General features: G+C 39.7%; 1 protein-coding gene across 4 annotated transcripts; it reads left to right on the forward strand.

Moving 5' to 3' along the window:
- Positions 1-3,893: 3,893 nt before the first annotated feature.
- On the forward strand, positions 3,894-27,393 carry LOC146491313 (NLR family CARD domain-containing protein 3-like). 4 transcript variants are annotated; one of them, XM_085152678.1, is made up of 10 exons: positions 3,894-4,542; positions 9,222-9,277; positions 9,562-9,846; positions 11,720-13,511; positions 17,316-17,489; positions 17,763-17,849; positions 18,000-18,173; positions 23,488-23,661; positions 24,171-24,217; positions 26,400-27,393. In XM_085152678.1, the coding sequence occupies exons 2-10, from the start codon at positions 9,226-9,228 to the stop codon at positions 26,942-26,944; spliced, it is 3,330 nt and encodes a 1,109-aa protein (XP_085008804.1). In that variant the 5' UTR covers positions 3,894-4,542; positions 9,222-9,225; the 3' UTR covers positions 26,945-27,393. The 4 variants fall into 4 exon arrangements, with proteins under 4 accessions (XP_085008804.1, XP_085008803.1, XP_085008802.1 ...); XM_085152677.1 differs by lacking the exon at positions 3,894-4,542 and adding an exon at positions 8,895-8,994; XM_085152676.1 differs by lacking the exon at positions 3,894-4,542 and having other exon boundaries at positions 9,055-9,277.
- Positions 27,394-27,647: the final 254 nt, after the last annotated feature.

Raw genomic sequence — 27,647 nt, forward strand, 5'->3', positions numbered from 1 at the left:
TCTCCGATCCTAACCCAAACCAAACAACAAATTTACAATCAGAATATACCACTCCACATAGTAACAAGGAGAAAAATAAAAATAAATAAAACAAAAATTATAATGGATCCTTTTTCAATGAACTCCAATTTCATTCACATTCTTCATATTGAGTTATTGTTTTAAGCATGTAACACTTTTTAAAACAATGTTAATTTATACAATTCTTTAAATTATAATGAAGTGAGTTCCACAGTCGTATACCCCTAACCGTTGGACTCATTAATCTTTGTGTAGTCCTAGCTAACTGATGCTTAAAATAAATGAAGAAACCTCCGGCAGAACCAGGCTCAGGGAGGGGCGATCATCTGCTGCAACCGGTTGGGGTGAGAGAAGGAAGACAGGATAAAAGACATGCAGTGGAAAAGAGCCAGACATTAATAACAAGTGTGGTTCAGTGCAGAGAGGTCTATTAACATATAGTGATTAAGACAGGTGACAGAAGAAGAAAAACTCAATGCATCATGGGAATCCCCCGGCAGCCTAGGTCTATTGCAGCATAACTAAGGGAGGATTCGGGGTCACCTAATCCAGCCCTAACTATATGCTTTAGCAAAAAGGAAAGTTTTAATTAAGCCTAAACTTAAAAGTAGAGATAGTGTCTGTGTCCCGAATCCAAACTGGAAGCTGGTTCCACAGAAGAGGGGCCTGAAAACTGAAGGCTCTCCCTCCCATTCTACTTTTAAATACTCTAGGAACAACAAGTAGGCCTGCAGTGCGAGAGCAAAGTGCTCTAATAGGGTGATATGGTACTACAAGGTCATTAAGATATGATGGGGCCTGATTATTTAAGACCTTGTATGTGAGGAGCAGGATTTTGAATTAAATTCTGGTTTGCCTACTGGTGGTGGTCAGAGGGCCCGGTGGCGCCTGTGTCCGGCAGCCTCGCCTCTGTCAGTGCGCCCCAGGGCAGCTGTTGCTACAATGTAGCTGCCATCGCCAGTGTGTGAATGTGTGTGTGAATGGGTGAATGACTGAATGTAGTGTAAAGCACTTTGGGGTCCTTAAGGACTAGAAAAGCGCTATACAAATGCAGGCCATTTACCATTTTACCATTTACCATTTAACAGGAAGCCAATGAAGGGAAGCCAATAAAGGAGAAATATGCTCTCTTTTTCTAGTCCCTGTCAGTACTCTTGCTGCAGCATTTTGGATTAGCTGAAGGCTTTTCAGCGAGTTTTTTAGGGAGAGTTTTAAGGACATCCTGATAATAATGAATTACAGTAGTCCAACCTAGAAGTAATAAATGTATGAACTAGTTTTTCAGCATCACTCTGAGACAGGATAGTTCAAATGCAACAAATCAGTCCTAAATATTTGTTTAATATGTGCATCAAAGGAGATATCCAGGTTAAAAATGACTCCAAGGTTCCTCACAGTGTTACTGGAGGCCAAGGTCATGACATCAAGAGTAAAAAAAGTTTATAAAAAAAAGAAAGAGTAAAAAAAAGGTTAGATACCATATTTCTAAGATTTTCAGGGCTGAGTACAATAACCTCAGTTTTATCTGAATTAAGAAGCAGAAAGTTAGAGGCCATCCAGGTCTTTATGTCTCTAAGACATTCCTGCAGTTTAACTAATTGGTGTGTGTTATCTTGCTTCATGGATAGATAGAGCTGGGTGTCATCTGCATAGCAGTGAAAATGTATGTTGTGTCTTTTGATGATACTGCCCAAGGGAAGTATGCATAATGTAAACAGAATTGGCCCTAGTGCTGAACCCTGTGTAATTCCATAATTAACCTCCATTTACATAAACAAATTGGATTCTGAGCGATAGATGTGATACAAACCACTGCAGCACAGTACCTGTAATACCTACGGCATGCTCTAATCGCTCTAATAGAATATTATGGTTGACAGTATTGAATGCTGCACTGAGGTCTAGCAGGAGAGGCACAGAGATGAATCCACTGTCAGAGGCCATACGAAGATCATTTGTAACCTTTACTAAAGCTACTTTTTTTGTGCTGTCATGGGCTCTTTTTGACAGAAAATAGAGCAAGTGCAATCATATAAATATCTTGGGACTATAATCAATGAAAAACTGAACTTTGATGAGAATTGCAAATCGGCCTGTAAAAAGGGTCACCAGCACCTTTACTGCCTCAGGATACTTACTCATTTCCACATTGACTGAAAAATTTTAACTTTGTTTTATCGTTCTTTTATTGAGTCTGTTTTATCTTTTTGTTTGGTAGCATGATTTGGTCAGACCTCTGTCACAGAGAAAAACTCACTGAATCAGATAGTGAGATGGTCCAGTCGTCTGATAGGTGAGTCACAGTCCTGTTTAGCCTCCCTGTACTCTACACAGATACAACAGATGGCTTAATCAATTCTTAAAAATGGTTCCCATCCTGTACGGGGTGAATTTCAGCTTCTTTCCCCAGGAGGGAGGTTTCTATTTCCAAGATGTAGAACAAAGTATTATAAAAACAGCTTTGCCCCTGTTGCTGTCACTGAACTAAATAAGGTATGTTTTTTATTTGATTCATATTGTTCATTCTGTAAGCATGCTGTTGTTGAGCCGATATTAAAAAAGAGCAGTTTGGATCCAACTCAGCTTAAGAATTATAGGCCTATCTCTAAGCTTCCATTATTATCAAAAATTCTGGAAAAAGTAGTTGCAGATCAACTTACCACTTTTTTTGAAAAACATGAAATTTATGACAAATTTCAGCCAGGTTTCCATAAAAGTCACTCAACAGAAACCGCATTACTTAAAGTCTCTAGTGACATTATGATGTCAGCTGACTCCGGAGTATCCTCAGTCATGGTTTTGTTGGACTTGACATCTGCCTTTGACACCATTGACCATACCATCCTGATTAACAGGCTCCGGGACGTAGTTGGTGTGTCCGGTCTGGCTTTGAAGTGGTTTCAGTCATACCTCTCCAACAGATCTTTTAGTGTTTTTGCAAATCGGTTTATGTCACATTCTAAAGATCTGACATGTGGGGTACCGCAGGGTTCAGTTCTGGGCCCTATTCTTATTCTTTTGTACATGTTACCTCTAGGACTTATAATTAGGCAGTTCCCTGAGGTGTCTTATCACTTCTATGCTGATGATATTCAGCTCTATTGCTCTTTTAAGCCGATGGAAGTCCATAAACTGTCCTCTTTAATTAAATGTTTAGCTTCCATTGAACAGTGGCTTGGTGACAACTACTTACAGTTGAACTCTAAGAAGTCAGAAACATTAATTAATGCCCCCGACAACCAGATATCTCTAATCAAACAGCATCTTGGTTCTCTTGGCTCATCTGTTCACCTGAGCCTCAGGTACCTTGGTGTGATCTTTGATTCTGCCATGTCCCTAGAACAACACTCTCGCCAGTTAATTAGGAACTGCCTTTTTCAGCTAAGAAACATCTCCAAACTGCGAACTTTGCTGTCTAAGTCTGAGTTAGAAATGGTTATTCATGCTTTTATTTCATCTCGCTTAGATTATTGTAACAGCCTTTTTCTTTGTTTGAGCAAAAGGAATCTTGACCATCTCCAGTTAGTCCAGAATGCTGCTGCAAGGCTTTTAACTAAGACACGAAAAAGAGAGCACATTACACCAGTGTTACGTTCATTACACTGGCTTCCAGTACATTTCAGAATTCATTTTAAAATCTTGGTACTGACTTTTAAAGCTTTGAATTGTGATGGCCCTGCTTACATTTCTGATCTTTTAGAACCCCACGCTCCCTCTCGCAGCCTGAGATCTTCTAATCAAAGGCTGTTGGTAGTCCCACGAACATATTTTAAGACTAGAGGTGATAGATCTTTTAGAGCGGTGGCCCCCAGGTTGTGGAATGCTCTCCCCCCATCATTACATTGCCTTGATTGTATTTATTCTTTTAAAAAGCAACTAAAGACTCATTTATTTAGATTGGCTTTTAATTAGATTTGTGCTGTGTTTTATTATTAATGTATTTTATGTATTTCTGTTTTATATTACTGTGAAGCACTTTGTGGTTTTTATCCTGTGAAAAGTGCTATATAAATAAATTGATTTGATTTGATTTGATTCAAGTACTATATATGTGTTTTTTGTGAGGTTTTAACTATGAATATGTGTTTGTAAAGGGATGCCAAATGCTATCATTTTTCTGCAAAGCAAATTTACCTATGGGTATAAACAAAGTAACCTTAACCTCAAGGTCCGCTAAAAACAACTTTCACTAACACATGAGTGTTTCTTTGATCTGTAGTCAAACTAGTTTAAAGTGTCACTACAACAGAAACTACAATAGAAACATAATTTTAATGCTTTGCTCAGTAACAGGACAGAAAGCCTCCAACAAACATTTTTACATGTTTCTAAATTGCAAACGTGAGAATTTCTGATATTGCTTAATCCCTGGTTCCCCACAAGCACCTCCCTTCCTGCTCTTCCTGTTTCGCTTCTCTTTGCTGATCTCCGTGTCAGACGACCGTCTTCAGCGCAAACAGCACAGATCTGCCGGACTCACAGCTGGACCAACGAGGCAGAGTGGAATCAGACCAGCAGCAGGTTTGAATTCATCTTTTCTCTCAGACATTAGAGGCAGCTTGTGCTTCTGTAACTTAAAGCACTGAAAGTTCCTTCATCCCATTTCTTCTCTGCTCTCCTTTATTGACCGTCGTTGTTCTTGCTTTCTAATGATGCACCATAACGTTTCGTAAAGCCCATCTTGTCGTCTTTCAGTAACCGTTTGAAATGTCCCTCTAGCCCAAATAGTCGAAGAGTTACATTAGTGCGAAGCGCACATCTAAGCGGTGTTGACTTTTCTTATTCCGGTCAGCTGTAGCTTGTGAACGCTTTGTGCTACCGTAATACACCAAATATCCCAGTAAAACTCAGTCTCTCTTCTTTCAGTAACCATGTGAATTTTTCCCCTAGCTCAAATGGTCAATGAGTTACGGTAGTGCGAAGCACACATGGTAAAATCTAGGCGGAGTTGAGTTTTCCTTCTGTGTTTAGATTTTTTTAAATGAACTTCATTGAACACTAGTGATGTGCGGATCGATCCTGAAATATCGATTCCTCCGATACCAATCATTTATGTTCTAGAATCGATTCTCACATTAAAATATCGATATTTTAGTAATTTAGAGTAAATTTGTAGTTTATCATTAACAGGAACACAGTGGAAAGAAACTATAACATTCGTATGGTCTACATTCAAAGGAACTAATTCCTCTTCCGCCTTTCATAGTTATGTGCGAAATACGGCTGTATAAATGTCTCGCAGCCCCGTGGTGTGGGCACTCACAACAATGGCTGAGCGTAGTTGGAGTCATGTGCGGACGTATTTTACCTCCACAAACAGCTGAGACGTGGTTTGCGATACATGTGGCAAAAAAGTGCTCCAAGAGTGAGGTGTTGTGGCCATACTTGCCAACCTTGTGACCTCAGAATTAGGGAGATATTCAAAAGGGCTGTTAGGGTGGGGAGGGGTGATAAATACATTTTACAGGGTTTATTTATCGGATAAAATACATTAAATGTCACCGTTATTATTGGCCGGCCCGGAAACAGCGGGGTTGTCCAAATTCAGAGGCTGCCTCCACCTGAGGACCCGGCCTTCGCGGTCTAAAGAAAGCCGGGTAGTACGTCACGAGCTTCCTCGGTGGAGTGAAACGCTGCCGTCTGCTCCTTGCCATCTAAAATATAACCGGGCGCTGACGTAAACTCTCCACCGTCTCACACTTCTGTTTAATCAGTTTTCTGTTTGACGTTTATTCAGCTGTGTGAAAACCCCGGATGAACCCTGCCAAGGGATTAATAAAGTTACATTTAATTTAATCTAATCTAATAACTTTAATCTCAGCCAAACCGATTTACTCACGAACAAATAAAACACCGAAAAAGCCAAACAATAGCATTTTTAAGTTATCTAAGTGACTTATATATCATGTTTAACCCGAGTAGTGAAAGTCCGCGGGGGTTTGAAAACGATGTGTCGGTCAGCTCAGATATTTGAAGTTTACACAGCTACATTCTCACCTCAAAATATGTTAAAAGTTTTTTTGCGACCCAGAAAGAGAAATAAGAGTAATATTGAAACTAAGCAGCTGCCGTCATTGTTGGAAACTGGAATTGGCTGGGCCGCGCTATGAATTCTGCAATATGTTTTTTTCAATTTTGTTGTCCGGGTGGAAAATCGGGAAAAATTCGGGAGAATGGTGGCTCCGGGAGATTTTTGGTAGGGGCACTGAAATTCGGGATTCTCCCGGAAAAATTGGGAGGGTTGGCATGTATGGTTTTGGCAACATCACTAACCTTGTCAAACACCTCAGAGTAAATATCACAGAATATGACGAGTGTATGTTGAGGCGAACTGAAGAGGATGAGAGGGACAGGTGCTGCTAGGGCGAGACAGACGTCTCTCACGGAGTCCTTTAGTGCTGCAGGCAGGCAGTGTGCTCAAATAGCACACAACTTCAGTTTTTTTTAAAATTTTTATATGATGAACTCTGTATTATTAAGTGATAAGAACAAATAATCTGATGTCCTGTAATCATTATGATGCTATAATTTGAGATACAATAAATAAAATAAGTTTTTGTACAAAGTATCGGTATCGGATCAGTATCGTCGATACCACCCTGAATATTACTTGGCATCGGATCGGAAAGGAAATCAGTGGTATCGCACATCACTATTGAACACACAATGAGTGTACAACATACAAACAGATGAAGTATACAAAAGAACAGAACATTTCTGTGTTCAGACAGCTATAGCTTGTGAACGCTTTGTGCTACCGTAATAAGCAAAATATCCCCGTAAAGCGCAGCTTCTCTTCTTTTCGAAACCTAGCTTTCTCTAGCATAAATGAAGAGTTACAGTCGTTTAAAGACTGCCTGTGGCCCGTCGGCTGGCCATTGGTCAATAAAGCGTTAAGTTCTTCTGCTTTGTTTGAGTATTTCACCTTTTTCACTGATGCACTCACTTCAACCCAGAGGTCTCCTCACACTTTCTCCTTATCGTCTTTTTGATGGACAGGGTGGTAAAAACTCTCTCATGATGTCATTTTATCTCTATGTGAATCCATATTTACTATGAAAGTCGTTTAACAACGTTATTATTTGAAAATAAGTGATGCACAGCAGAGTAAGCATTTCTGAGGCCACTGAGAGAAAAGAGGAACACACTGCCTGTGAGCTCACCAACACACACATTTACACTTGGTTTGTCTTCACAGTAAAAAACACACTTCCTGCTCCTGATGTTCTGTAATTAAAATCTATTTAAGAATTGACACTGTGATTTGTGCTTTTAATTTGATTTTAATTCAACACACAGGAAATGTAATTTGTAGAAACAATGTAACGCAGTGTAACAGAGCAGAAGCACTAAAATAGACTGATGGATTATTCTAATATCAAGGACAAGTATGTTCAGTTCAGTTTTTCTTCTATAACATGTAAACGGCAGCTACCTGTAGCTGTTAAGGTGGAACCTTTTCTGATATGCTACTTTAATATCAGTGTGACAGCTCTGACCATCAGTCTTTGTCTTGCCTGCTAATTTCAGAGGATTCAGCCTTTACAGAGCAATAAATCAAATACAAAAAACATCCTGTTAAAACTGTAACTGTAACAGTAACACGGTCATTATTTTTATTGATTGATTTATTGATTAGCATTCAAATATCTCAGTGAATACAAAATAAAGGTTACCACAAAGCAAGAAAGCATGAGACAAGGCTCATCAAAAGGTATTGGCTGAAGCATATGCTTTACACCAACACTTTTAACAAAAGATCTTTTAGCATGCAGCTCATGTACATAGGGCTCAGAGCAAAGAATAAAACAAAACAAAGCAAACAAACAAACAAAAAACAAAACAAAACAAAAAAAACATTGCACCTTAGATGAGTAACTACATTAAATTAAATTTCATTAAAATAATCAAAGCAAAACAACCAAGAGTTTCAGTATTATTATTTTTGCTCTTTTCATTCTTGATTTATATATTTTTCTAATACTCTATTTTTAAACATGTTTTTAAACAAGGAAAATGAACTACACCTTTTTAAATCACTTTCATAACTATTCCACAGGTTAACTCCTCTAACAGAAACACATCTCTGCTTTATGTTTGTCCTTCTCTTTTTCTTTTTAAAGAAATCTGTTCCCCTTAAGTCATATCGACTCTCTCTGACTTTAAACAGCAAGTTATTTTGTGCTTTATACATTATCTGTGCCATTTTATATTCAACTAAATCATAAAATAGAGAGCAATAAAGTGTGTATAATAATTTCTTGTTCAGGACATGCTTTGTTTTGTAGAGAATAGCAATGGTTTTTGAAATTTTTGTTTTCACATGGTTTATATGCGACTTCCAGCTAAGCTTATCATCAATTATCACTCCAAGAAATTTATTTTTTTGCACACGCTTTCAATTTCAATTCCATTAACCCTGATTTTAGATTCATTTTTCATTTGTTTAGTGCCAAAAATAATACATTTTGTTTTGTTTATATTTAACGATAACTTATTTATATCAAACTAGTTTTTTAATATATTTAACTCCTTTTCCACTGTAGTCAGAAGCTGTTCTAGGTTTTTACCTGAGCAATACAAAGTGGTATCATCAGCAACCAATACACATTTTAACAAATTGGAAACACTACATATGTCATTTATATATGATATGGATACTTCAGGGCCCAGCACAGAGCCCTGAGGAAAGCCACAAGTTACCATCAACTGATTAGATTTTACATTATTGATTTCGACATATTGATATCTGTCATCCAGGTAACTTTTCATCCACTTGTATGCTATGCCTCTTATACTATATCTCTCTAGTTTATTCATTAATATAGAATTATCAATTATATATATATATATATATATATATATATATATTACTACAGGAGGATCACACTCCTATACCCAGTTTGGGTATAAAACTGAAGACTGACGTAATAAGTTAAGGATGAGGATAAGGATGCATTTGTGGTTTATAAGGTCAGATTTTTTTTTATTATTACACTGAACTAATACCTGAAAAACTAAAAAAACCTACCTTATTATCATTACCACCACATTCACATGTCATTGATGTTTTATTTCAAACAGGTCAGTTTTGGATGTATGTGGCCGAGACACTAAAACCTTAATATCAATAAAATAATGTGACACATGACTGTGTTAACGGTTTCTTCTGTTAAAGTCATCTTCTCATGTTTTCTTAGAAAGATGATGAAAGAACCTGTAGAAGAATCACCAACTAAAGCAGCTTCTACTGCAGGTAGGAGATCAATGGTTTGTACAATCCTTTGCCTGTTTGTAATGCTTATTGGGGGAAAAAAAATGTCAGAGCACTTGCACATAGTTATCTATATACTGTCTTTAAAAATGGTCACGAATTCAAATCTGTTGCAACATGTCTTAATCTTTCTTTGGCACATTTTCATAACATGACACCTGTCAGTCTAAGGGGCTTGGAAAAGAAAGCAACTTTACTCAAAATGATCTCCTTGGCATCAATGTTTGAGGGGGATACATGTTTATGTCTCTTCCTTCTTCTTGTAGAAGAGGAGCTTGCCAGGGTGCGGTCAGCGTTTGTTTGGAGGGTGTCAACAGAAATCCTCAAACAGCTCCTTGAGGCCCTTGTAAGTGACGGTGTCTTAAATGAATTGGAGAAAGAATCAATACTGGAAGGGAACCCAGTCAGAGCAGATAAGGCACGTTGCTTCATTGATACAGTGAGGAAGAAAGGGGACAAAGCCAGCAGGATAATGGTCAGACATCTTCAGACTATAGATCTCTCCCTTTTCTCTCAGCTGCGTTTATACTCTGATCCATCTGCTCAACAAGGTGAGTCCACTTTTCTCTGTAGTTTGTTGAGATGTGAAGTGTAAAACCTCAGAATTTAATATAACGAAAAGCAGAAAGTGGGAACTTCATTCCACAACATACATTTGGATTTATTAAAGGGCTGCTAACAATGGAAAAAAAAAACCTTTCCCAAACGTCCATGAAGGAGTGAAGATCATTAGAAGATGTATTGGTAGCAGAATAAACCCTGCAATTACCTCTTAAATCCTTGCCTGCAAGACCACTGTGACCACAATCATCACATGTACAAACTACAAACTACTGGAGAATAAAAAAAAATCTCTTAGAGACATGCTGAAAACAACTCCCTGAAAAGTAATGAGGTGGAATAAGAAGTATGTTGTACTAACCAAGGATTTTAAGTGTGTTGTACTTACAGAGTAGTAAACTAAAGTATTACACTTGAGAGAAATTATATCACATAAGCGTTTAACTTAAAATAGACTGCTCAGAATGATTTTTTTAACATAGATTTTTCTTAGCTCTATTTATGTGAACAGTAATCTTATTTGGTTGTTAAAACCGTGAAAACTAATTGCCTTAAAAAAAAAAAAATAGTGTCACTTGTATGACACTAGTTTTTTAGTTGTTAAAACTAGCTTGTTTAGTTGTTAAAACCGTGAAAAACTAATTGCTTTAAAAAAAAAAAATAGTGTCACTTGTGTGACTTCTTGAGTGCTTCAGAAACCCATGAAGGAAAAATATTCCAGTCTTCTAAGAGTCACAGTATGCATAATCCCTTTTCGAGTTTATGGCAGGAATTTAATGTGAAATATTGAATTCCCCTCAGATGTTTATTTTAAACAGTGTAGGTAGCAGTTGAAAGACAGCATGAAAGTTCAGTGGTATTTTTAGTGACAAAATTTGGAGAAGTCCAGAGTTGAAAACTTGTTTAGTTTGTAAATGTTCCCATTGGTTACACAAGCCACAAACCCTTAGTGTGACTGCACAGAAGTTCCATTTATTTAAATTATAACAGAACAGGAGCTTCTTTGGTTTGGTGATGATTTGTTGTATCTCAAGCTGAGCATCACTCAGTGAATGAAGCCAGATGTATTTTTCATGACATGAAGATTGAAGAAGCACAAATAACCCAACAATCCAAACAAGTAATTTAAGTAACTCTTTGAGACCATTCGTTAAAATGTCAGTGGAAGTACACACTTGATCAAAAAGAAAGTGGAAAAGATTTGAAGAAAAAGGCACCTCTACACCTTTGCCAAAGTAATATCTTTGCCCATCCTTCACCACAGAAGCCTGTTTAAAACCAAACACAAAGATGGTAAATGTTGGTATGAGTGATCAGTCGTCACCATGCATGTAACCTGTGTACAATCACTAAAAGACACAGATTTCATAATATAATAAAATGATCTAAAACTTGTTAAAGGGAATGCTGGTAAATATATGATTGCTATGTGATGGCTAATATCCATCTGCTTATGTCCAAGAAGATAGACTAAATCATTCACTGTTGAATATAAACAACGTCAGTAGCTGTTTGGTTCTCTCCCACTTCCTCATCATGCTGGTAATAGGCAAAATACTACCTGCTGTCTCTCCTCCAGGCAGATACCCTGAAGTAAAAAAAACTACAAGAAATATGAATAAACATTAGAATGTAAATAATGTCCGGCATCCAAGCTTTTTGGTTTAGTACTAATGTAACTGAAACAATTTTCTCTTCACTTTAATAGCAGGATGGTGCACTTATACTTGATAAGATTTCTTCAGTATTGTAATTTGAGAATGAAAAAATTTGAAGAAAAAAAATGTAAAAATGCAAAACAAAAAAAGAAGACAAAGAAATAAACAGACTGTTTTTTTCTTGCTATTTAAATGATTTATTTAGAGGCTCTTCAAAGTTGTCAGCCTCGGCTTAAATCTAAGTTGAAGAAGAAGTTCCAGTGTGTGTTTGAGGGGATCGCTAAAGCAGGAAACCCAACCCTTCTGAATAAGATCTACACGAAGCTCTACATCACAGAGGGAGGGACTGCAGAGATCAGTGATGAACATGAGGTCAGACAGATTGAAACTGCATCCAGGAAATCAGATAGACCAGAAACCAGAGTCAGACAAGAAGACATGTTTAAAGATTCACCTGGAAGAGATGAACCAATCAGAACAGTGCTGACAAATGGAGTGGCTGGCATTGGGAAAACAGTCTTAACACAGAAGTTCACTCTGGACTGGGCTGAAGACAAAGCCAACCAGGACATCCAGCTCATATTTCCATTCACTTTCAGAGAGCTGAATGTGCTGAAAGAGGAAAAGTTCAGCTTGGTGGAACTTGTTCATCACTTCTTTACGGAAACCAAAGAAGGAGGAATCAGCAGCATTGAAGACCTCCAGGTTGTGTTCATCTTTGATGGTCTGGATGAGTGTCGACTTCCTCTGGACTTCCACAAAACTACAATCTTGACTGACCCTAGAAAGTCCACCTCAGTGGATGTGCTACTGATAAATCTCATCAGGGGGAAACTGCTTCCCTCTGCTCGCCTCTGGATAACCACACGACCTGCAGCAGCTAATCAAATCCCTCCTGACTGTGTTTCCATGGTAACGGAGGTCAGAGGATTCACTGACCCACAGAAGGAGGAGTACTTCAGGAAGAGATTCAGAGATGAGGAGCAGGCCAGCAGGATCATCTCCCACATCAAGACATCACGAAGTCTCCACATCATGTGCCACATCCCAGTCTTCTGCTGGATCACTGCTACAGTTCTGGAGGATGTGCTGAAAACCAGAAGGGGAGGACAGCTGCCCAAGACCCTGACTGAGATGTACATCCACTTCCTGGTGGTTCAAGCCAAAGTGAAGAAGGTCAAGTATGATGAAGGAGCTGAGACAGATCCACACTGGAGTCCAGAGAGCAGGAAGATGATTGATTCTCTGGGAAAACTGGCTTTTGATCAGTTGCAGAAAGGAAACCTGATCTTCTATGAATCAGACCTGACAGAGTGTGGCATCGATATCAGAGCAGCCTCAGTGTACTCAGGAGTGTTCACACAGATGTTTAAAGAGGAGAGTGGACTGTACCAGGACAAGGTGTTCTGCTTTATCCATCTGAGTGTTCAGGAGTTTCTGGCTGCTCTTCATGTCCATCTGACCTTCATCAACTCTGGAATTAATCTGCTGGAAGAACAAACAACCTCCCAGAAGTCTGAAACGGGAAAATCTACACTTAAGCACTTCCACCAGAGTGCTGTGGACAAGGCCTTACAGAGTCCAAATGGACACCTGGACTTGTTCCTCCGCTTCCTTCTGGGTCTTTCCCTGCAGAACAGTCAGATTCTCCTACGAGGAATGCTCACACAGACAGGAAGAAACTCACAGAGCAGTCAGGAAACAGTTCAGTACATCAAGAAGAAGCTCAGTGAGAATCTGTCTGCAGAGAAAAGCATCAATCTGTTCCACTGTCTGAATGAACTGAATGATCGTTCTCTAGTGGAGGAGATCCAACAGTGCCTGACATCAGGAAGTCTCTCCACGGAGAAACTTTCTCCTGCTCAGTGGTCAGCTCTGGTCTTCATTTTACTGTCATCAGAAAAAGATCTGGATGTGTTTGACCTGAAGAAATACTCTGCTTCAGAGGAGGCTCTTCTAAAACTCCTACCGGTGATCAAAGCCTCCAACAAAGCTCTGTAAGTAAAAATGTACTCATTCTTTTATTTTTGAAATATTGATTCTACTTAACAAAAAAACAATCAAGTGAGCAATTTAAGAAATATAAACATCGTGATGGGTGCTGATCCATTAAAAAACCTTAAAAAAATTGAAATGAATGATCATCTGCAAGTATATGATCCTTTTGAATTGTCAGAGCAGCAGAAATTATCAGCATTTCTGAGACATCTGTGGGTTTATCACTTATCAAAGTACCTTCCAGAACTGTTTTCTTTGCACCAAAAACTCATGGACCAGTCCGGTGTTCTGTTACTGTTTACTCTTCAGTTATCATTCATTTCATCTCTGGTGTTCTAAAGTAATTTCTCTGCATTAGTGCACTGCTCAGTTCAATATCGGAGTTAACTTTTTTCTATATTATTATTCTCTATTGCGCTGGCTTCCAAACTAGGGTACGCCTACCCTCGGGGGTATGGGAGAGGCTGTAGGTGATTCGTGGGACGGGGTAATTACCAATTCAAAAAGCCTAAATTTGCACTAATACAGTTTAATGTGGCTATTACATACATGTGTATATACCACCCTCTGGTGTTTAGCAAAACAATTGCCCTGACAAAATACATGAGTGCGACTTCCCCAATTGACTGACGCCTGACTGTTGAAGTTGCACTGTTGAAGAAATGGACAAATGGTTAACCAGAAAAAAATGCTCTGCCACCGAAACAGCGGCCACTACCACCAATCAGCTCATATCTGAAGATGCATTTGCCAGTGACCGCGCAGGTGATTGTTCAACAATGTGTTTGTCAGATTGGGATGCCAGCACAGATGTATCTGTGGTTACTAGCCAAGTATCTAGCATAGAAGGAGACAGTCATGTGGAAAGTAATGAAGGGTCTGATGTGGAGCCTCAAAGTGGGAGAAAGCATGTCACCTCTGACTGTAACACAAAGAAGCGCAAATATGATGACAATTATATTTCACTGATGTTCACATGTATAAATACTGGGGATTTTCCCAGCCATAATGTGATAATTGTGCAAGTATTGTTTCACAACTCAATGAAACCTTCAGTATTGCACAGACATTTAGAGACAAATCATCCCCATTTGAAAAATAAACCATGAGAATATTTTGAGCGACAGCTAAAATCACTTTCAACAAGTAAAAGCTGCATTCAAGTGCCAGATCCTATGAATAAAAACAAACCACAAGCATCTTATATGGTCAGTTTTAGAGTGGCTAAAAACAACAAACCCCACACTATTGTGGAGGACCGCATTCTCCCTGCTGCTTTAGATATGGTAGTGAGAATGTTGGGGAAAAAGGCAAAAAAGACAATACAGTCCATTCCATCATCAAACAATGGTGTCTCATCAATGCAACATCAGAAAATGTTTTACAGCAGCTACTTCAGCACATACACCACAGTGAATTTTACGCAATACAACTGAATGAGTCCACGGATGTGGCTCCTTGTATATTTGCACAACATTCATGAAGGAACCGTCAAGGAGAACATGCTGTTCTGTAAACCACTCGAAGAAAGGACAACTGCAGTAGATATTTTTCAAAAGCTGGACACATTTATGATCACACATGGACTCGTGTGGGACAGATGTGTTGGCATCTGCATTGATGGTGCACGGGCCATGACTGGGAGACACAGAGGTGTGGTTTGTGTGTGCAGGCAGTAGCGCCAGATGCTTCTTGGGTACACTGCAGCATCCAGAGAGGCGCTTGCTGCAAAGGGAATACCTGTCTGTCTGAAACATGTCTTGGACACCACTGTAAAAATTGTTAACTTGTTGAACTCCCACTTATTTGCTGCATTGTGCAGTGAGATGGGCAGCGAGCCTGAGACTGTATTACTCCACACAGAGGTTTGCTTGCTCTCAAGAGGGTACAGTGCTGCCCTGTTTCTTTGAGCTGAGGGAAGAACTTAAAGTTTTCTTCAGTAACCATCCCTTTGAGCTGTCTGAACATTTGCATGATGTAGAGTACCTTACGTGCCTGGCTCATCTTGTGATATATTTTCCCGTCTGAACAAACTCACTCTCGGATTACAAGGCGTTTCTACAACCATATTCATTGTTTATGATAAAGTTGTGGCCATGATAAAGAAGTTAAACCTTTGGAAGAACTGCATGGTCAAAAACAACACAGAAGCACACATTATCAAACAGTGTAAAGCATGACTGTAACATGCACCTTCAGGAGCTGGCGGCGCAGTTATGCTGATACTTCTCATAGATGGGCGGGTTAAATGATTGGATACATCACCCATTCACCTCCGTGCCTACTTCGTCATCAGCGTCTGAGCAGGAGAGCCTAATTCAGATCACCACAGATGGATCTCCTTTTTTTAAATTTTTTAATTTTTTATGCCTTTCCCATTTGGTTCTTTAGCCGTCAGAATTGTTGTCTGAAGACCAACAAGGATACCCAATGGATTTATTTTGCCAAATGGATCATCATGGCATTGCCGTATTGGTCCATTTGATCAACCTTTGTTTTTATTATTTATTTTATTTTATAAATAAAATATTTAGCTGCAAACGGGACAGACGGGACAGACATGAGTGAGGGATAGGAAAGGGAGAAAGAAAGAGGAAGGAAAAGAAAAACAGAAGGGGAGAGGGACAGTGAGAAAGGGGGGAAAAAATATCTCCGGGATCACCTGTTGAGAGAAAAAGAATAGAAAACAAGCAAAAAAAAAAACAAAGCAACATACTAAACACAACACCATCGCATTAATCTAGCTAAGTGTAAACAGCAGTAAATACTAAATATTGACTGTTGTTGTGCAGCACGCAGGACAGACAGCGCACAATGTGCTTTGAAGTAGCAGCCAAGAAAGGTGTGATTTAAGTCTACGAACAGTGAACACCCGTGTGCACACCTGTGTGGATCGGCGCGCTTGTATTCAAATGGTTTCCCCATGTAATGGTCTGCAAGAGGATGTAGAGAGCCATAGCCCTGTCCCCCAGGGCATGAAGCAGGCATGGAGGAGATCCAAGCCCCAGACATCCAGAGGCCCCAGAGTGCAAGAGCCCAAGGAGGACCACTGGAGGGGCATCCGTGCCACCTTCATGGGAAGGGCTGAGGATCCCCAGACGAGGGGTCACCCAGTAGCCACCGGGCAGAAGCTAGAGGGGGCTGCACCGGCGTGCCCGCCGGCTCTGCCGGCAGCCAGCTGTGCCAGAGTGAACGAGCTGCAGGCACAGAGGCCAGAGGCTCGAGGGCCCCCCGTGCCCCGGAAGAGGCCTGACCGAGCAACAGGCGCCAGCCCCGCCAAGTAGCCACCGGGAGTGAGCTGGTACATACCTGAGCGCCCAGCCCCGGACACCAAGAACCACCAATGCACCGACCCCTGAGGGCATCAGTCACCGGCAGGGAGTGTGGTGAGGGGAGATAGGCCTCCACACTTTGGAGGGCCTGGGAGTTCCCAGAGAGGTGGAGTCTAAGACCCGACCTGACATATAGACACAGACAAACAGGCACACACAGACACAGACATGCATTCCCACCCTCATGCACACATATACAAACACTCAGCACTCACCCAACGTAGGGATAGGGACAGGGACAGATGGATCTCCTAAAAGACCCTGCGCACTGAACAGCCTGTAACTTATTTATATGCAAATACAGAAGTGTAATTAAAAAGTGAAATTTAAATAGTTTCCTTCATTTTATGACTTAAGAGATTTCTAGTTAACCATAACTTCTAGTGGACTCCAATATATTAGTTTATATTGTCTAGGTTGAACAAATGCCATAAATATAATCTTTCTGTATTTTTTCTTATTTTTTTGTAGGCTGAGCATCTGTGAACTTTCAGAGAGAAGCTGTAGAGCTCTGTCCTCAGTTCTCACATCCCAGTCCTCAAGCCTGAGAGAGCTGGACCTGAGTAACAATAGCATGGAGGATTCCGGAGTGAAGCTTCTGTCTGAAGCAGTGGAGAGTCCACATTGTAAACTGAGAACTCTGAGGTCAGATCAAGTATATTCATTTTTTTTCTTTTGGTCTTTTTTTTCAGTTGACAAAATTAAACAGTTAAAAATTTAGCCCATAAATGTCAGCTTTATCAATTGTTGTTTTTAAATGAAACTGTCATATTTTTAACCTGTTTAACCTCAGATGATAAGGATTCTTTAAAACACATTGCAAGTAAATAGCGCTAAATGTAGTAGTAAGTAGCTCCTTACTGAACCCTGATTACAGTTTAACAAGTGTTGTTTCATTGTTCATGTTTTCATTTTCAGACTGAGTCTTTGTAACCTCTCATTGAGAAGCTCTGACAGTCTTTCTGCTGGACTGCAGAATCTGAACTGCAAGCTGACTAGTCTGCGGTCAGATCAAGAGATATTTTGTTTCTCAAAATTAACCAATTAAAGTCCATCCATTTGTTGTTGCATCTTATGAGGTTTCCTGAAGTATTACTGAAAAAAAAGTGATTAAATATATGAAACATATTATTTGTGTTCTTGATTAATTTTCAGACTGAGCGCCTGTAACCTCTCAGAGAGAAGCTATGAAGCTCTGTCCTCGTTTCTTAGCTCCCGGTCCTCTAGTCTGAGAGAGCTGGACCTGAGTAACAACAATGTGCACGATTCAGGCGTGAAGGTTCTGTCTGGCGCAGTGGAGACTCCACAATGTAGACTTAAAACTCTCAGGTCAGGATTCAAAAATGTCCATACACTGTCATTTAAAATCTATATTGTTGCACAAACTAAGCTTAGCAATTGTTAAGTGACCTTTTATTTACCTTTGAGTGGATGATTCTACTCTGAAAAACAGTCATAACATTTTTTATAGTCACGTTTTGTTTTTGTTATCGTTTCTTTTTAGAAAATTACTTTATGAACGGATAAACTTACATATATATATAGCCATTTTGTGTCTATGACATACCAATATCCTTCCATGCTGGTAGGACAAAAACTTCCAAATGACATGTTTAAGGTTCTTATGAGCATTAATGATATAGAATTTTGGGAAACATTATAGAAATGTCTTCATAGGAATAATCAGTATAGGAGGTTATTGGTGATATTTATTCACTGTTTAATTTTAATTTACACAACATAATGTTACATTTCTTAAAATTGAGATTTTTATTCTTTCTTAAAAACAGAAGTCTTTATTTCAGAGGCACTTCTGTCCACTAAACATAAAATCCCAATTTCTGACAGTATTCTGAAGGTTCTTGCAGTATTGATTGTTCATTACACAATTATTAGCAACATATTCCTAAATATTTGCTCAGATTTACTATTTTTGTCAACAAAAAAAAAGTTTAAAAAAAAGGTATTGGTCAATGTGAAATATACCTATGTGATTGCCTGTAATAGTACACTTTTTTTTTTTTGATTATTATTTTCAATTAATTAAAAATAAGACTCATGGTAGGCATTACTGAAGCAGTTCCGACCATGGGTTTGACTTCCCCAAAACACCAGACCAGCTCTTGCTCCTCCCACAAAACAGCTTTAAACCTGTGTGGTTACCACAATAAATGTAGTAGTCTTCCCGAAGTATATTTCATTTTATATACAATGCAGTGCCTCTTCATTCTTCGTATATCCATGCTGGACATTTTGATAGACTTGGTCTCAGATTTTTTGTAGTTTATTGCTCTTGTTTAAGGTCAGAAGTTTTTGTACATGTAGCAACCCACTCGTTATACTGAGTCTAACCCCACTTGCCTCAGTTTCGACTTCCTAGTTGGGGTGTTGGGTTCTTTATAGCACAGATACCACAAATGGTTCTCGTATGTACAGGAATCAGGGATACTAACACTAAACCCCTGCATAAACATTAAAAAAAAAGAATTGACCCCAGACCACTCTTTAGCACAGAAACTGAACATTTACTGAACATAAGGGTAGGACAGACAATGTACAAAAAACACATTTCTTTTTAACTCAAATGATATTACAGTTTCATTCAGTAAATGAAATATACTCTTTGAATACCCTTTAAAATGATATTAAGTCTTAGTGGTTAACTCACTGATATCAGAAATACGCTATGTAAATATACTAAATGTGCTATACTCACATATAGGCCCCCAGCACACTGACATTCACACTCATTACAGGCCAGTTTGTCAGCTGGAAAACACAGACGGAAACACAGGCGGTGTCTAAGTACTCAAGTATGCAAGTCTGTACTCGTGTTCTTGCTAGTCTGTACTTTGTAAAATTAGACGGAAGTCCAGACTTCCCCAGAACGCAGCGCAATCATTCTACAATTGGAACGGCAGTGTAGCTGGTGATATCTCAGCTCCAGAGTTTTACTGCCATCTCCCATCAATTTAACTGTGATTAATATTTGGAATGGAAATTACACATGATGTAAAAAATTGCCACCTAGCAATTTCTGGTAGATTTCTTTAAGAAAAAAAGAGTTTAAAAAGGTATTTTAAGCAGTTTGGCAAAATTCGCTATTACATATGATTTATTTTATAATGTCTAATAGGCTTTATACAGTTCAGTACAATCATGACATGACAGAAAGACAAGCTTAATCTCTCTATTAAGAAAAATAGTATACATGTATGCTTGAATAAAAACAAACAGGTGAGATGTTAGAACGCTTTTATTTTTATTTTTAGTAGACAGTCAAGCAACGTGCCGGGAGTCCGCTGTTCTTGCCAGCTCTGATGAGCCTTGACCTACCAATCAGCCATTGAGCTGGTGGGCTAACAGACCTCTCCAAAAATATCAGAGCACTTTTGCAAATATGTGATGTCTTGATAAATCGAGCAGATATTATAGGTTTACACAGCTACATTCTCATCTGAAAATATCTTAATAGTTTATTTTGTGTCACAGAAACAATAATATTTAAAACTTTTTAGCTGCTCTTCTCCGCCATTGCTGTGTTTGAGTTTTGGACAAAAGTCCATAGGAATTATAAGTACTTACTGCGGAATTCCTATCCGGGCTACATCCAGTACATACACTTCTTTAAAAGCTCTCCACAGCAGTGCAAGGCAAAGCACGCAAACAGCAGGGTAGTCAGGGTACTCTCTCAACTAATTAGATAGCCCCTTAACCTACATCACATGGCTAATTTGCGTTCCTTTTCCTCTTTTAGCAGCACAAGGACCCAAAGACCTGACGTCTACTGAATCTCTTTATGTCTTTAATATTTCAACAAACAAAAGCAGGAAAATGCAAAATAAAAAATAAAATAAAAAATACGTACTGAACAAATCAATAGGATAATACATAATAAATAGTATTTGTTCATATATAATCTGTATTCATATGTAGCCTGTTGAAAACAATTTTGATATTTTTAAGCAATATTATACTTATTTTAGGCCTTATTTACACAATGCTATTAAGTAATTGGGCTCTGGGTTCTTTTTTCAGTGTACTTTCGTACTATATAATTTAACTTACTTTTAATTTACTTGTCTGATTTGTAAAAGTAGTATTACCCACGAAAATGAACAGTAGTGACTAACAGTGCAGTAAATTACACCATACACAATGTAAAGTAGATCTTAGCAACAGTCCTTTAATTAGCCAAAATAATAAAATGGTATGTTTTAATATTCGGGCTAACCGAAAAACAGCAATATACTAACTGTACAATGAATCCCCACATACAGTGTATACCACTGGTAATAGAAACAATTACTGCCCCAAAAACTAAACATAAAGCTGGCACAAATACATCCTACTTTGCAGGCCTATGCTAATACTTGAGAATGTAGCAATCCAATAAGATCTCCAAACTAAAGTCTTTTCAGTAAAAGGGCAAAAAAATCCGTCAACAAATGCGTTTGCGCTGACAAACACGTCCTTCATTTCCCCGGATTTGAAGGATGGGTCAGGTTCGTGGCCCAACCTATTTCAGAATTCATAGCACGGCTCTGCCAGTTCCAGTTTCCAAATATGGTGTCAGCTACTTAGCTGTATTATTACTCTTTCTGGATCACAAAATGAACTTTTAAGATATTTTCAGATGAGAATATCCATCCATCCATCCATTTTCTTCTGCTTATCCGGGGCTGGGTTGTGGGGGCAGCAGCCCAAGCAGAGAAGCCCAGACCTCCCTCTCACCAGCCACCTCCTCCAGCTTGTGCGGGGGAACACCCAGGCATTCCCAGGCCAGTCGAGAGATATAATCTCTCCAGCGTGTCCTGAGTCTGCCCGGGGCCTCCTCCGGTGGGCCATGCCCAGAACACCTCACCCAGGAGGCGCCCAGGAGGCATCCTTGTCACATGCCCAAACCACCTCAACTGGCTCCTTTCAATGTGAAGGAGCAGTGGCTCTACTGATCCTGGTCCTGCTTTTTCTCCTGATTGGCCGAACTTCTCACCCTATCTCTAAGGAAGATGCCAGCTAACCTTCGGAGGAAGCCCATTTCCGCCGCTTGTATCCGTGATCTTGATCTTTCGGTCGCTACACACAGCTCATAACCATAGGTGAGGGTAGGGATGTAGATCGACCGATAAATTGAGAACTTCACTTTTACACTCAGCTCTCTCTTCACCACAACAGACCGGTACAGCGTTTGCACCACTGCGGCCGCAGCACTAATCTGTCTGTCGATTTCCCGCTCCCTTCTCCCATCACTCATAAACAATACCCCAAGATACTTGAACTCCTCCACTTGGGGCAGGAACTTGTCTCTGACCCGGGTTGGGCACTCCACCTGGTCCTCAGCCGAAAGATGAAAATGTAGCTGTGTAAACTTCAAATATCTATTGATTTATCAAGACATCACATATTGGCAAAACTGCTCTGATATTTTCGGAGACACCTGTTATTCACCAGCTCGATAGCTGATCGGGAAGTCAAGGCCCACTAGAGCCGGCGAGAAAATCGGACTCCCGGCGTTTTCAGACCTGCCACGGTCTTTTGCTTCTTAGGTTAAAGATGACATATAAATCACTTAGATAACTTAAATATGTTGCTTGGCTTTTGGCTTATATTAAACAATGCACATATGTTTTTACTCATTTTACATGAATTTTGACTTTTTAATAAAATAAAATAAAATTTTAATAAAATAAAGAAATTGAATAAATACTTTTTTTTTTTTTACTATTTATGCATTTTTAAAATCCGGGTTATGTTATTAATTGTGTATATTCCCTGCACTTGTTATAGATGTTCACATGACCTATAAAAAATTGCCAAGTCCAAATTTCAAAAGGTGAATGTCATATTGACCTTCAGGTTGGGTTGTGGTTGGAAGTCCAAATTTTGGACCTAGTTTGGACATCGTATAATTTCCAGAATGGACCCAATGGGATCTGCATGTCTGTCCTATGTCCAGTGTTTAGTGGGTTATAATAACTAATACGATAATAAGAAAGAAGACAAGGTTTTATTATATTGATTTGAAAATACTTTCGATTTTGTTTTGGGATTTCCACTAAAATATCAAATAATTATATAATTATATATATATATATATATATATATATATATATATATATATATATATATATATATATATATATATAAGGATGGGTGGTTTCTTTGTCGGTTGCAGTTGCCCCTGCAACTGAGATGACCGACCTTGCTGACCATACATACAATACACAAACTTCACGTTGGGGAGACAGGAATGTGTAATGTGTAACACAAAAGGGCAGATCAGGAGAAAAAAAGGATTTCTGCTCCAACTGATCCCCAAAGTAGTTGGCATGAGGAGAAGACAAAAATCTTCAGCATATAAAAAGCACAAATATCATCACATCATAACACCATAAAAACACAAGACAAGCAACATGGGGGAGTATGCCAATGTGCACAGCTGCATCTTGGACGCAGCTTTCTCGCTAATATTGTAGTGTGTTGCCTTACTCTGTTAACAACTTGAAGTGACTATTGTTGTCCATTGGGAATTGTCTCTTATAAATAAAGTTAAATGAAATTGAGTGGATGGAAATTGAAAGATATTATTGTATCTGACAAACAGAAAATCATAGCTCACAGATGGAGTGTTGTGTGTTTTCAGTCTGTCAGGCTGTTTGGTCACAGCAGACGGCTGCACTTTTCTGGCCTCAGCTCTGAGCTCCAACCCCTCCCATTTGAAAGAGCTGGACCTGAGCTACAATCATCCAGGAACTTCAGGACTAAAGCTGTTGTCGGCTGGACTGAAGAATCCAAGCTGGAGACTTAAGACTCTCAGGTATGGGGGAGAGTGTCTGATCGAACAGGAAGAGAGTACTTGAACATATTTACTGTGGATTCAGCTTTTAATGTAGAGAACAGTTAACATAAAACCTACGCTTAAGCTGAGAATGATTTTTGTTGAACAAAATGTGCTTTGCTGCTAATCATCCACAGCAGTTCACTTAGTATAGTGTTGTTAGCTACCGTGCTGTTAAATCTTTGTATATATAAATAAAATATTCAAGGATCAGTGTTTGCTGCCTTCTTCACATGTATAGGTTTGTATTACCACAGTCAGAGATGCTGCTGTTGTTCATTTTATTATTTTTAACATTGTATGCTAGCCAACAACAGTCGCAATTTAATTTTTATTGTTATATTTTGATGGAATAGAATATATATTTGAAAATGAATTATTTTCTAATTCTCTGTTTGTCTTCATTAAGTTGTCAGTAATCAGACAATAACTCAGACTGGAAGTAATCTTAATGACAAATGATTTTTCCCCTCCCCTCCTCCTTCCAGGGTGGAGCCTGCTGGAGTCCGATGGTTAAAACCAGGTCTGAGGAAGTGTAAGTGCGTTTTTAATGTGATTTATTAAAACAAAGCAGTACACATCCAACCATCTTCTGTCAGGGTGCCCGGCTTGCTGACCCAGTGTTTTCAGTTAAGCTTTGTCACCATTGAGTTTTCTATCCCCGTTTCCTGTTTTACTGTCTTAGTTATCTTTCTGTGTGCATTATGTTCTGTTCCACTTCCTATGTATTGTTAGTTAGATTAAGTTCAGCTATGTACTCACCTGTTTCTTATCATCCTCATTATCCAGTGTATTTAATCCATCAGTTCTCCTCAGTTCCCTGTCTTGTCACAGTCTAATCCACGTGTGTGTTACCCAGTTCAGTTTAAGTCAGCTTATGTTCTGTCCATCCATTCCTTACAATATGCACCATCTACATCCCCAATCTGCCAGCGAGTCCTGCATTTAGGTCCCCTCTTCTCTCTCACCACACCACACCACGATGCTGACAGAATGACGAGACTTGTGCTGCGAAGACATGATATGAACCTCGAATTATACCAATGGCAGCAGGCAGCATTCTTCTTTCTGGAAAGAGAGCTGGGGTTTAATCTGTGGCTTATGCTCCAACATGAGCATGTCTTTGAGGGGATTCATCTGGCTCTAGAGAGTCCTTGAAGGCACTGCAGTCCTCCACCTGCTGCCTCACCTGCACGCGATCCTTAGCCATGGGAAATAGGCGCCAGCCGCTGATCTCCGGCTGCTCGGTCCTCATGCATCCACCTACTGCCTCATTCACTAGCACTCCCACCTTGTCGTGGCAAAGCGGCTCTGCCTCCCATTTCATCCTGATGGAGGTTACATCATTCAGCAGGTCTGTTGTTTCTTTCAAGAGGAGGCAAAGCTCCCGCTGCTGCCGCTGCTCTCGCAAGCAGCAATATCTGGTGGTGAGTGAGTCAGACATTTTTCTTCATTTTCACCATGAGCCAAAGACTCCTCCTCACCATAGACCAAATACCATTTCTTCTACTAAAAAAGTCAGTGATTGGTTATTGTCAACCTATGGTGGACTGTCAAAAAAAATGTAATTACCACCCGGCACCCATAAAAACTGTTTTTCCCTTTTAGGCTTCACAAAGGACATTCTTAATTCCAGATCCGATCACTTCTCTCATCCTGTCTCCATGCCAAGACCTGTCTCCCAGCCCCAAGACCTGTCTCTCAGCCTGTTCCTGTTCGCAGTGCCGTTAGGGCCCAGCCAGTCCCTGTACCACTCCCCGGGCAGTTAGCGCTCAGCATTTCACCACACCCTTGCCAGGTCCTCGGGTAGGGGCAACTGACGTCCAGCCGTCACCCATTCCCATGCCTGCTCCCAGGGCAAGGACAGCTGAGACCCAGTCCATTCCAGCACCCATACCTGTTCCCCGGGCTTGGGTGACTGGTGTCCAGCCAGCTCCTGCACCTGTCCCTGCACCTAAGGTGAGGGAAGCCACTCAACCCATCCCTGCATCCATACTTGTTTCTCGAGTTGGGACGGCTAGGGTCTGGCCAATTCCTCCACCAGTACCGGTGCCAAGTCTCCACCAGAGGTTTCCCACCTGCGGGTCCTGCTTTTTCTCCACTAGAGAGCTTTGCCAAATCACACCACCAGCAACCTTCCCACCTGTTAGAGGTGTCCCATCACTTCTGCTGGTCCACAGTGGAGCATCACGGGTGCTGCCGCTGGCCACACGACCACCCACCTGAACTGATTTGTCTTTGGCACTGGCCACACAGTCGCCCACTCGAACTGATTCATCTTACGCGCTGTCCATGCGGTCATCCACCCAAATTGAGTCATCTTAGCAACTGGTCACGCAGCCGCCCACCGAAACTCATTTATTTTTAACTCATTATCCAGTATATTTAAGTAATCAGTTTTCCTCAATTACTTGTCTTGTCCTCTAATCTGCATGTGTGTTTTCTGGTTCAGTTCAGTCCACCAGTCATTCAGTTTCAGTCAGTTTATGTTCTGTCCGTCCAGTCCTTGGAATAAACACCATCCACATCCTCAATCTGCCTGCAAGTCCTGCATTTGGGTGCTCTCTTCTCTCTCACCACACCACAACACTGACATCTTCAAACTGTCACATCACTGATTTACATCTCCGATGTCAGTAGTCATCATCAAAGTGTTAATCAATGAACAGATGATGGATCCATAACTGCAGTTGGATTGTGTTTGTTCTCTCCATCAGATTCCTGTCAACTCACAATCGACACAAACACAGTAAATAGAAACCTCAAACTATCTGACAACAACAGGAAGGTGACACATAATATTATGGAGGTTCAGTCATATCCTGATCATCCAGACAGATTTGATGTTTGGCCTCAGCTGCTATGTAGTAATGAACTGACTGGTCGCTGTTACTGGGAGGTCGAGTGGAAGGGAAACATTTCTATATCAGTGAGTTACAGAAGAATCGGAAGGAAAGGAAACAATGATGACTGTTGGTTTGGACTCAATGATCATTCCTGGAGTCTGCACTGCACTGATGGTGGTCCTCAGTTTGTCTGCCACAATTGCAGATCCACAACCATCCCCCCCTCCTCTTCCTACTCCTCCTCTGTCTCTAACAGAGTAGCAGTGTATGTGGACTGTCCTGCTGGCACTTTGTCCTTCTACAGAGTCTCGTCTGGCACTCTGATCCGCCTCCACACCTTCAACACCACATTCACTGAACCTGTTTATCCTGGATTTTTATTGTCTTTTCATGGTGCCTCAGTGTGTCTGTGCTGAGTTGAGTATAAAGAGTGTCCTCTTGTTAGAGAAATACTCTACGCATTTTAAGGTTAATGGAGTCAATGAGTTGATGTTTTAAACTGTTCTAAATGATTCCTTGTAAACTTCTTCCTCTTCACTCCTTTAAAGATGGAAGCTACAATTATTCCAGGATCCATTCTTAGGAATATTTTAATGTGCCTGAATAGCACTGCATATGCTGTGTTTCACTTTAGTTTGAATGAAACATGAAATCTATCACAAAGGGCCCTGGAGTAGAATCTGGTGGATTTTGGTAATATACATTAGATTTGTTTTGATGCTAATTTTTTTAAGCTATTTCATTGTTATGATTTCAGATCTGAATTTTATAAAATGCTGCATCAAAAACAAAGACAGATGTGTTGATGTCCACAAATGACAATTACCTGCAAAAGCACCTATTAAACAACCTTCTGTATTTTGAATACATTGCTCAGTTTGAGCTGATGTTTGATATCATTCCTTTTTTCATGACTTTTTTGATCACTATCATATTTTACTGTTTCTATTTGAATTTTAACTTAGAGCTTATTTCTATTGTATGCATATCTCTAATGCAGCCACAGCAAAACAGCTGCCGGATGTCATGGTCCTTGGTCTGGTGACCTAGTGCTTATGTTTTGATTATTTATTAATATTTAATCTTTTTTGATTTAATGTTTTTCATAGTTTAGTCTTT

This window comes from Neolamprologus multifasciatus, chromosome 23, assembly GCF_963576455.1.
Source record: "Neolamprologus multifasciatus chromosome 23, fNeoMul1.2, whole genome shotgun sequence".
Lineage (NCBI taxonomy): Eukaryota > Metazoa > Chordata > Actinopteri > Cichliformes > Cichlidae > Neolamprologus > Neolamprologus multifasciatus.

What these genes read in the sequence shown, in the direction of transcription:
- LOC146491313 (XM_085152676.1), top strand. Translation starts at nt 9,169, where the DNA reads ATGACTGTGTTAACGGTTTCTTCTGTTAAAGTCATCTTCTCATGTTTT. An exon ending in TAAAGCAGCTTCTACTGCAG is followed by an intron (nt 9,278 to 9,561) that starts GTAGGAGATCAA and finishes TTCTTCTTGTAG; the next exon opens with AAGAGGAGCTTGCCAGGGTG. An exon ending in TGGAGACTTAAGACTCTCAG is followed by an intron (nt 23,662 to 24,170) that starts GTATGGGGGAGA and finishes TCCTCCTTCCAG; the next exon opens with GGTGGAGCCTGCTGGAGTCC.